Consider the following 12,500-nt stretch of genomic DNA (forward strand, 5'->3'; position numbering starts at 1 on the left):
TGAGACACTGAGTATATAATGCCAGTATTCAACAGTATGATAACGGTCTAACGGGGTCACTCAGCACTGCTGGTCTCGGACAGGAACAAACTGCAGGTTGAAAAGGCCCTCAGCTCTGAACTCAGTAGAACCTGCATCCTGGCTCGCTGATAACAACCTATCTTTACACCTGGCTCTGATAAACTATCTTTACACCTGGCTCTGAAAACAGACTATCTTTACACCTGGCTCTGAAAACAAACTATCTTTACACCTGGCTCTGATAAACTATCTTTACACCTGGCTCTGATAAACTATCTTTACACCTGGCTCTGATAAAATATCTTTACACCTGGCTCTGAAAACAGACTATCTTTACACCTGGCTCTGAAAACAAACTATCTTTACACCTGGCTCTGAAAACAGACTATCTTTACACCTGGCTCTGAAAACAAACTATCTTTACACCTGGCTCTGATAAACTATCTTTACACCTGGCTCTGAAAACAACCTATCTTTACACCTGGCTCTGAAAACAACCTATCTTTACACCTGGCTCTGATAACAGACTATATTTACACCTGGAAAAATACTGACTCCATTCTCCCCAGGTATCTGAAGATATGGCGTTTTATTTATTTATTTATTTAGTTCTATTTTTAGCCAACATTCCCCAGGTAGGGGCGCTTTGGCTAGGCAACAATGGCACAGTCGCCGTTCAATCAATGTTAAATGGGCCAATAGGCTTTCATCATATATTATTACAGGGGAATTAACAGAGTTGTTGACTGCTGTTCTGATGACTGGAAAAGTCATTTGTTTTTCTGCTTTATTTCTAGGCCAATAGAGTCCCATGGAACGCTGTGAACGGTAGATAGAGCTGCTCAGAGCATCCCAGGGGGGGGTTGTTCTGTGTGGAGTTCCTTTCATGTTCTCCCCGTGTCCCCTAGCAGCACTAGCATGTCTGAGAGGGGTGCAGAAACATTAAAGCTATGTGGGTGTCTGGGTATGATCAAGAAAACAGCATGGTTGTTTTTCACCATCTTTGCGCACACACACACGTATTAACTGTATGCTTCCGGGGGTGCCAGTACATTACAGTACATTAGAGGGTACAGAGGTTACAGTATGGATGGATGGATGGATGGATGGATGGATGGATGGTTGGATGGATGGTTGGATGGAACACCTCTTGGGTGTGGGAGAGAGCATTATGTAGGCTATACCATTATGTTGGCAGAATGCCCTCCATGTGTGGAGATGCTTGGAATGCGTGCGTGCTTTGTTGCGTTGCCTGCGTGCATGCGTGCGTGCGTGGGTATGTGTGTTGCGAGCATGTGTGTGCGTGCGTGCGTGCTACAACAGTGTGTGTGTGTGTGTGTGTGTGCGTGCGTGCTACAACAGTGTGTGTGTGTGTGTGTGTGTGCGTGCGTGCTACAACAGTGTCCCCTCCCGGCATGGATTCCTGAACCCAGTAAAAGGGTTCCTCTCCATGACAGCTTTACAACACAGTGTGTAAAATGCATTCTCACACCTTCACTGGCATTACACACAAACCATGCTGAGCATCACAGCATGTCTGTCTGCCTGTCTGCCTGTCTGTCTGTCTGTCTGTCTGTCTGTCTGTCTGCCTGTCTGTCTGCCTGTCTACCTGATGTTATTCTAGAGAAACGTCTGTGAACCAGGGGATGAGCGAGTGACGTCATGACTTTCGAACCAGGGGATGAGCGAGTGACGTCAGGACTTTAGAACCAGGGGATGAGCGAGTGACGTAATGACTTTAGAACCAGGGGATGAGCGAGTGACGTCAGGACTTTAGAACCAGGGGATGAGCGAGTGACGTCAGGACTTTAGAACCAGGGGATGAGCGAGTGACGTCATGACTTTAGAACCAGGGGATGAGCGAGTGACGTCAGGACTTTAGAACCAGGGGATGAGCGAGTGACGTCATGACTTTAGAACCAGGGGATGAGCGAGTGACGTCAGGACTTTAGAACCAGGGGATGAGCGAGTGATAGTTAACTATACAGTTAACTGGTAGTGGTACTAACCCCCCCCCCCCCCCCCCCCCATGAGACTTACTACAGTTAACTGGTAGTGGTACTACCCCCCCCCCCCCATGAGACTTACTATACAGTTAACTGGTAGTGGTCATATCCCCCCCCCCCCATGAGACTTACTACAGTTAACTGGTAGTGGTCCTACCCCCCCCCCCCCCCCCCCATGCGACTTACTACAGTTAACTGGTAGTGGTACTACCCCCCCCCCCCCATGAGACTTACTATACAGTTAACTGGTAGTGGTACTACCCCCCCCCCCCCAGACAGCACTAGAAAAATGCAGACTTAAACCGACACATTACTATAGATTTCTAGATGATATATTTGGAATATGGGAACATAGCCAAGAAGAATTCCAGGAATTTATTGATGTTTTAAATAGCCATCATAGATCCATAACGATAAAATATGTGACACACACAGAAAGGATTGACTTTCTTGATGTAACAATCTTCAAGGGCCCAAACTTTAACACAAATGGGAAACTTACTAGACTTAAAAGTTTTCTTTAAAGAAACAGACACTCACGCCCTATTACACAAAACGTCATTCCACCCTACACACTCCTACACAGGAATAGTCAAATCACAACTACTAAGATTCCATAGGATTTGCACGCAAAGAAGTGATTTCAAAATAGCTTGTAAAACTCTATTTAATGCTCTCGGACTAAGAGGATACACTAGGTAGGACCTTCCTCCGGAAAGCCCAAAATACCTTCTTAGAAATAAGAGTGCGAGATACAGGCCCCAAATTGGCCCTGATAACCAGTTATTCAACACAGAGCACACTAGCCAACAACAGAATAAAAAGGAATTTTGAGAACCGAACGGACGATCTTCTAAAAGATTATAAAATTATATCGGCCTACAGAAAAAATAAAAACCTTAAAGATTATCTAGTACACAGCAAGCTAAAAGAAATCAACACACCAGCAGGCCAGGGACCAGAATACTTCAAACCCAAACAATTAGTAAAAAATAGAACCACAAAACGCGTCTTAGAGATTAAACAACAAATAACAGCCAGAACCAGCAACTGCATTTATTTAATCACATGTGAAAAATGTGGTTTACAATATGTCGGAGAGACAGGTAAAACAATAGGTACTAGGCTGGGACGACACAGATACAATATTAACAATGCCAAAAAGACAACCACAAGATTGGTGCAACATTTCATGGCGCACGGCATTGAAGCTTTAAAATGCGCTGGACTTCAACACAATCCTAACTGGACAGTTTTAGGACAAAGACGTTTTAATGAAAAACAGTGGATTAAGAACCTCAACACGGATTTTCCTGGAGGCTTAAACATGCCTAAAATCAAATCTTGAACTCTACAAAACTTAAACTCAGGATTAAACTGGAGAAATCTAAAAGTGATTGGATCAGACTTCCTTCGGATACATGGCGAATGCATTTATTCCTTGCATTGCACTTACTACACAGTGCACTGAAGTCTTTTAATTCCCCCCCATGAGACTTACTATGCAGTTAACTGGTAGTGGTCCTACCCCCCCCCCCCCCCCCATGAGACTTACTATACAGTTAACTGGTAGTGGTACCCCCTCAGGCCGGGCACCCATATTTGGGTTCTGTACAGTATGTACAGTATTCAAAAATGTAATTTTTTTGATGCTGCTATATAAATATTTGAAGTTTTTCAGAAACATTTAGAGGCGTTTTTAGAATCGGCCTTAGGCATAAAACGGGTTAAATACTCAGTTACTTTCAGAATGTACTCAAATACTTCGTTGTACTTTAAATACTCAGTTACTTTCCACCTCCATCCAGCAGATGGGCTGAAGAGACACAGGAAGCCGCCAGTCTGCTGCAGCCCCATTGATTGGTCCAACCCAAATGAGTGCAGAATTACAGCCAATCAATGACAGCCCCGGGGGCCATCTGTCTGTCTGTCTGTCTGTCTGTCTGTCTGTCTGTCTGTCTGTCTGTCTGTCTGTCTGTCTGTCTGTCTGTCTGTCTGTCATTCTGTCTGTCTGTGTTAAGGCCTATTCATAGTCTGGATTTTCGGTGGTGACCACCACTCCGGTGGTGAGGTGACCACCGCTCCGGTGGTGAGGTGACCACCGCTCCGGTGGTGAGGTGAACACCGCTCCGGTGGTGAGCTGACCACCGGAGCTGAAATAACGTTGAGCGGTGGCGAGTAAAAACAGAGAGAAGGGCTGGAGCGGTGGCGGTGGTTTGCTCTTCACCGCGGCTCAGTGACGTCATGTTGTAGTTTGGTGGTCACCTCAGTGACGTCATGTTGTAGTTCGATGGTCACCTAACCACCAAAAATCCAGACTATGTATGAGCCTTTATAAGTGGCTGGCTATTTTATTTGTAACCATTTATATATGATGTTAAGTAGTAACTACTTAACTTAATTACTAATTACTAATTACTAATTAACTTAATTACTTGTTGCAACTTGCAACTCCTTGCAACAAAACAGTTTTAAGGACACTCCTCTCTCTCTCTCTCTCTCTCTCTCTCTCTGTTGCACTAATTAATTAATTAGTCTCATGTGGCGCAGCTGCGTCGGGTTAGGGTCCAGGCTACGGAAACACTGACAAACTGTTTTCTCCTCCTTACTATGGATCACTCCCCTGTGAGACCCACGGCTAATAGTATTGATTGATTGATTGATTGATTGGTAATCATTGGTAAACATGCTACAATGAAGCTGCTGTGTCGTTAAACTCGTTCACACACTTCATGTCAGCGTCCTGTGATTCTGATTGTCTTCCGTGAACAACAATAGATACACATGCACTGTACTGTACTGTACTGCACACACACACACACACACACACACAACTCCATTCTGTGCATGGTTTAGCCATTGATTTTCTAATGGCACACGTGCACACGCACAATAGATTAAAAAATAAATGCAGGCCAAGCCAGACATGTTTTATAAGGATGAGAGGGAGGGGGAGGGGGGAGAGAGAGAGACAGAGAGAGAGAGAGAGATGCTATTTGGCCCTCAACCGAGAATACACAGTGGCAAATCACCTGACCACTGTTACTGATCCAACACTGAGGAAGATGTTGACTATGTACAGACTCAATAGAAACAGATGTTGACTGTGTACAGACTCAGTAGAAACAGATGTTGACTGTGTACAGACTCAGTAGAAACAGATGTTGACTATGTACAGATTCAGTAGAAACAGATGTTGACTATGTACAGACTCAATGGAAACAGATGTTGACTATGTACAGACTCAGTAGAAACAGATGTTGACTATGTACAGATTCAGTAGAAACAGATGTTGACTATGTACAGACTCAATAGAAACAGGCAGACACAGACAGAACTGACACAGACACACAGACACAGACAGAACTGGCTGCCTAGAGAAGACAGACTGTGTTCACTCTGCTCTCAAGGGGAGGTGGAGACGGAGCTACACTTTCTGTTACAATGCGACAAGTATAAAGACATCAGAGAATCATTCTTCCCTACATTTAAAGAAAAACATAAAGAATTTGAATCCACCATTAATAACGCATCACTCCAATATGTTTGTTTTGGCAGCTAAATATGTGTGGAGTTGTCATCAACTGAGGGACACACAGTGGACAGTAGAGACAGGTATATCTGTCTGAGGGACAGCCAGTGGACAGTAGAGACAGGTATATCTGTCTGAACAGGGTCATTAAGTTGCTGTTATGTTTAGGTTTGTAAATTAATTTTCATTGTTACTGTATTGCTTGTTCATTATTGTTAGGACGTTTGGTTGACATGTGTTTTGTTGTATGTATGCTTTGGCAATGTAGAACATATTTATTGAAATTGAGACAGAGACAGAGAGAGAGAAATCAAGCCTCCAAGACAGCCTGGACACAACGGTGTCCAGCCTCAACCTCAGACCAACTGCTTCACAACCACTAATCAGAGTCAACCAAATGAATAAACTAATAAAAGACACGTAATCTAGACCAATCAAACCAAAACTCAAACCAAAACTCAAACTGTTATCTGGCCCTAAAACATGAATATAAACTATAGTATCTGTTAGTATAGTATCTGTTTTCGGTCAAAGATTAAAAAAAAAGCAGAGACAGATCTATGGACTCTATTTTAATCTCTGCTCCCTCCCAGTGAGGTCATGTTTCTGAATCTGAAGCCGTGTTTCCTGCTGTTCCACCACATGGGGTGCGTTAGGAAACACACACGGAGCAGCCCCGGTGCTCTCTCTCTGTTCCACCACATGGGGTGTGTTAGGAAACACACACAGAGCAGCCCCGGTGCTCTCTCTCTGTTCCACCACATGGGGTGTGTTAGGAAACACACACAGAGCAGCCCCGGTGTGCTCTCTCTGGTCTGGGCGTGTGTTTATTCAGTGCACCCGGTGTGTTGTCGTTCTGGTGCGCTACAGGCGCGTGCGCACACACACACACACACACACACACACCCGTTGCTTACACGCCTCGCATTACATCACCACCCTCGGTGAACAGGAGATACTGTACAGAACATCCCTCCTTCCACGAGCCACTGGAACACTCAGGCACGCACGCAGGCACGCACGCCAGGGCTCAAGACTAACTTTTTTCACCACCGTCCCGGAACCGTCCCAAAATACAATTTGAACCGTCCCGAAGTAAATGTATACCGTCCCGGGATTTTTTTTTACAAAAAGCACCACTCAAATTGTGAAATTAATAAAATAAAGGTAAACCAAACATAGGCTACAAGTGTCCAAAATAAGTATATACCAAAGCAAAGTAAATAAAACAAATCAACTTCAAACTAAATAATTTAAGTTAAAACCAACAAGTGTCCCCGGCAGTTACAGTATTCCTATTGTAATAGAAATACAATTAAGCCAAACAAATAATGTACTGCATGTATTGAATACATGCAGTACATTAATTGTTTGGCTTCATGTTTCTTCTGTAGATAGACTGATTTAGTCAAAATGCTCCCAGATGAAAAATAGGGCTTGGTTAAAAATGTTAATCGAATTAATCAGAGGCTTTGTAATTAATTAATCTAAATTAATCACATTTTAATCGCATATCAATATTCGACCTGAGAACAGTGATTTTTATTTTCAAATGGATTTTGTTATTTTGGTGTAGGCTACTTGATCAAGACCAACAGATAACGTGCAGCAATGCAGGTATATGAATACTCAAATGTCTATTACATGGTTGGCATGAGAAAACAAATAAAAACAACTTTATTAGGGGGAATACTAAGACGAAGGATCAATAAATAATAATAATAAATACAATCAATGTGGAATGAGAGCGTTTTGGTTTTGGGGTGTGCATTCCACAGTGTTGGGGCAGCAATTCCAGAACAATCTGAGCATTAGAAAACATCTGTTGCTTCAGATGATTATATACCAACATATTATTTAATGTCGACGCCAGCTAGCAAGCCTAGCATGGAAGCTAACGTTAAACGTTGGTGTAGTGTAGCCCCAATTGTCCATATGGAACCTTTCTGTACTGTGGCACACAACCATGGTCTTATCCACGCTTCCAACCGATAGTTTTTCAATCTAAATGTCTCATCCACGGGGCAAAAGCAATATAATTCCTATGATTCCGTTGGGTGAATGTAGTGTGTGCGTTGTTGTTGTCAACGGGAGGCATACTGTCCGACGGAGCATTGGTTGACGGCACGGCAAATTCTCATGCTGCTCATGGCTGCACACGAAATGCGCATTTTCAGTGTAAAAACTCCTCTCGTCCCGAAACCGTCCCGGATGAGATACATTTACGTCCCAAATAGATATTTTACAGTCCCCGGGACGTCGGGACGCCGTTAATCTTGAGCCCTGACGCACGCACGTCACAGTCTCCTGCCATGACTTAGATAAAGTAGCTGTCAGAGCCTCAGAGCTGTGCAGAGCTCAAAGCTCAGCGGCCTTAAGTTCATCCACAGACAGACAGACAGACAGACAGACAGACAGACAGACAGACAGACAGACAGACTCACAGGCGTTGGTGACGGCGAAGCTGTTGGCCGTCTCGATGTTGTCCACGTGGGGGACCAGGTTGAACGGCGCCTCGCTGGCGTTGGGGGAGGTGTTGTGGAGGAAGATGGCCAATCGGAACGCAGTATACTCCTGGTCCGTGTTCCTTATGAACAGACCCCCTGTGGGGAGAGAGAGAGAGAGAGAGAGAGACATAGACAATACATTAGAAACCAAGGAGTGTATTTTGTGCTAAACTAATGCTTGGAATGGATTCAGAATGATAAACCATGGCACATGTTGCTACTTAACCCATTCTGACCTGAGATCAGATTCTATAACATGTCTTCTACATCCTGACAGTTTTCCATTCTGACCTGAGATCCTCAGATTCTAAACATGTCTCTGTGTGCGTGCGTGCGTGTGTGCGTGCGTGTGTGTGTGTGTGTGTGTGTGTGTGTGTGCGTGCGTGCGTGCGTGCGTGCGTGTGCGTGAGATGAGCAAGGCTGCAGACTTTACATTGTGAAAATACAAAAACGTTTGCTGTGAATCTATAAATGCGCCAAATCTCTGTACATCTCTGCGTGCGTGCGTTAAATGGTACGCTAATTCTACATTTCACCTACGATTTCATAATGGACAATTTACTCGTGATCAGAGCTTCCGTTGCTCCAGACTGTACGACGGAAGCATTTATATTTTACTCATGATCAGAGCTTCCGTTGCTCCAGACTGTATCTCTGCTGTGTCTCTAACTGCTGTGCTGACTGTGGCGACTGAATGAATCCCTCCCCCCCGGATCAATGAAGCTCTTAATCAATAGAACCAGATGGTTCATCCTGGTGACACATGGAAGCAGCTTGACACCGCAGCATTGATTGCACACAGCTGGGACTATACCTCTCTGTGGACATGGAACCAAATGGACCCTTATGGGTCTGTGACTCTGAGAGTGTTACACATGGAACCAAATGGACCCTTATGGGTCTGTGACTCTGAGAGTGTTACACATGGAACCAAATGGACCCTTACGGGTCTGTGACTCTGAGAGTGTTACACATGGAACCAAATGGACCCTTACGGGTCTGTGACTCTGAGAGTGTTACACATGGTTGCTAAGGGTTGCCCACCTGCCCCTGGCAGCTAAATAAAACACTAAGGGTTGCCCACCTGCTAAATAAAACTTTGTGGGTTTGCTTTCAGGTTTGACTCCACACACACACACACACACACACACACACACACACACACACACACACACACACACACACACACACACACACACACACACACACACACACACACACACACACACACACACACACACACACACACACACACACACACACACACACACACACACACACACACACACACACACACACACACACACACACACACACACACACACACAGAGAGAAAGACAATAGCCGATCTACAAACTTGTAGATCAGCTATTTTCACAATGTTTGCTTACATAATGTGACAATTTGAGAACCACTGATGTGAGACAATGCAGGAGAAATACAAGAGGGGGGGGTGGGAGAGAGAGAGAGAGAGAGAGAGAGAGAGAGAGAGAGAGAGAGAGAGAGGCAGCCAAGCTGACAGCCATGATGCAACAGAGCCATCGTCACAAAACGTCTAATTTAAAGTCAGTGTGTTTGACAAGCATGAGAAAGTCAGAGAATAAAGAATAAAGCTATACACTCTACAGTCAACACTACAGTCTACTTCTGAAGACAAGCACAAAAACACTATTTAAAAGTTAGTTCCCCATAACAACAGGTACAGTAACAGTACAGTGTTGTGAAAGAATAAGGAAGAATACATTAAGCTTCATGAAAGCCAGTTAAACCAACACTAGTCTTCTAAAAATACACCACAACACAGCACCACAACGCTGTTTAAACCCATTCTGACCTGAGATCAGATTAACCACCACCACCACAACACAGCACCACAACGCTGTTTAAACCCATTCTGACCTGAGATCAGATTAACCACCACCACCACAACACAGCACCACAACGCTGTTTAAACCCATTCTGACCTGAGATCAGATTAACCACCACCACAACACAGCACCACAACGCTGTTTAAACCCATTCTGACCTGAGATCAGATTTAACACCACCACCACAACACAGCACCACAACGCTGTTTAAACCCATTCTGACCTGAGATCAGATTTAACACCACCACCACAACACAGCACCACAACGCTGTTTAAACCCATTCTGACCTGAGATCAGATTTAACACCACCACCACAACACAGCACCACAACGCTGTTTAAACCCATTCTGACCTGAGATCAGATTTAACACCACCACCACAACACAGCACCACAACGCTGTTTAAACCCATTCTGACCTGAGATCAGATTAACCACCACCACCACAACACAGCACCACAACGCTGTTTAAACCCATTCTGACCTGAGATCAGATTTAACACCACCACCACAACACAGCACCACAACGCTGTTTAAACCCATTCTGACCTGAGATCAGATTTAACACCACCACCACAACACAGCACCACAACGCTGTTTAAACCCATTCTGACCTGAGATCAGATTAACCACCACCACCACAACACAGCACCACAACGCTGTTTAAACCCATTCTGACCTGAGATCAGATTAACCACCACCACCACAACGCTGTTTAAACCCATTCTGACCTGAGATCAGATTCTAAAAATACACCACAACACAGCACCACAACGCTGTTTAAACCCATTCTGACCTGAGATCAGATTCTAAAAATACACCACAACCACCACCACAACGCTGGTTAAACCCATTCTGACCTGAGATCAGATTTAAAAAATGTCTTCTACATCCTGACAGTTTTCTGAAAAAGCTGTGTTTCTGTGTCAGTGGTTCTTAGATTTAAAAAAAATAGCAGACCTACAAGCTCATAGCGCGCTACTCGGTGGCGCGCTACAAGCTTGTAGATCTGCTATTTTTCAATAGCTAAAACATAACATGATGCCAACACCAAAACATTATGTTATGCAGCTATTCAAAAATAGCAGACCTACAAGCTCGTACGAGCTTGTAGCTCTGCTAAAAAAAAATTAATTGTGAAAAAAAGAATTATTCAGAAAACTGAAAACTGATTTAGATACATTACATTTGTAGAATCGTTCCCATGGTCAAAATGGGTTAATACTAAACACTTTTATAATTTATAAAGACTAATTAAAGTTCCCCAACACAGCTGTGAAGCTCCATGTAAAACTCACATCCTCAAACATCCTGATTATCACATCTTTAAATCATCTTCTAGAACAGGGGGTAGGCAACCTTTGGCACCGGTGCCAACATTGGCACTAAGTGTGAGAGAGAGGACTTTTGGTTTAAAAATAAACTATTTAAACTTAGTCAAATAAGTCCCTCACATTTGTATATGTACAGTAAATTACATCCTGCACATACTGTAATTATACATTCATTAAAACTCTGAACTCTGACTGGGGAGGGAGTCTGGGAGATACGTTGGGTCATTGCTCTGAGACTAATGACCATTATAACAATGTGAAAGAAAATATTAAAAAATAAGGATATTTCCGTGGACAATCAAAATGTGTTGGAAATGTTGTCAAATTAATGATGGCACACTGACTATCCAGAAAATAAAAACATGGCACTTAATTCCAAAAAGGTTGCAGACCCCTAGCTGTTCTAGAAGACATCACCAACAGCAACCCTATAAAACAACAAACTTAAAGAGCATGTGTGTTTCTGTTCATGGAGTTAAACAACCTAAAACAATTTAAAAAGAGGCTCAAACAGGAATTATTGCATAGATATAACCTGGAACGAGTGGGGGAGCCGAGCTATGTTTATGCCATGTAATGTTGGACTAAAGTATAACATTATTGTAGCTTTGTCTGTTTTTGTCTTTTATTTCCCTTTTGTTTTTCTCGTTGTTTTCTGTTTTTTTTTTTTTTTGTTTGTTTAATTTTCTACTCATCCGTTTGTTTTGTTTACATGTTGATTGTTATGCATATCTTCAACAGTATTTTGGAATACAGTTGAGATAAGGATAGCATTCTGCCTATGCCTTTTCCATCACCTAAAAGAAGAAAAAGTAAACTGTTTTTGTGCAATGTCTCCCTCTCTGAAAGATCGAAATAAACTATTCCTTAAAACCACATTCAAGTTCCACAGCCAACAGGATAATGTTACAGAATAAAGCCTAGTATAAACCAACAATAAAAGGACCAAAACACGGTTACTAAACACTGCTAAAAAACACCAATTAACACTAATTAAACACAGCAGTGAAGAGAACAAAGCTTCACCTCCACAAACAACCTCTTATTCACAGTCCTGTCGTGTTGTTGTTGTTGTTGTAACTTTTAATCCATCAATAAAACCTCTCTCTCCAGTTTAACACAGTATAATGTTGTCTCGGTGTCTTCATTTAAGTGACATCTTGTATTCACAGTGCTGTGGTGATTTTATAGTCGATTAATCAACAGTTTTCTGACGGTATGTAAAACTCACCG

The 12,500-nt window shown here is 43.1% G+C and overlaps 1 protein-coding gene across 1 annotated transcript in view; it reads right to left on the reverse strand.

Moving 5' to 3' along the window:
* The window catches only part of LOC308327181 (glutamate receptor 4-like), a gene marked incomplete at both ends in the record, with an annotated part of 116,975 nt that overhangs the window by 98,859 nt on the left and 5,616 nt on the right, over positions 1-12,500 (reverse strand). The window contains 1 exon segment of the mRNA XM_080780398.1: positions 8,004-8,162. Within this exon segment, the coding sequence (XP_080636524.1) occupies positions 8,004-8,162 (159 nt within the window).

The sequence above is a fragment of the Protomyctophum bolini genome (genome assembly GCF_963924005.1).
Source record: "Protomyctophum bolini genome assembly, chromosome: 13".
NCBI lineage: Eukaryota > Metazoa > Chordata > Actinopteri > Myctophiformes > Myctophidae > Protomyctophum > Protomyctophum bolini.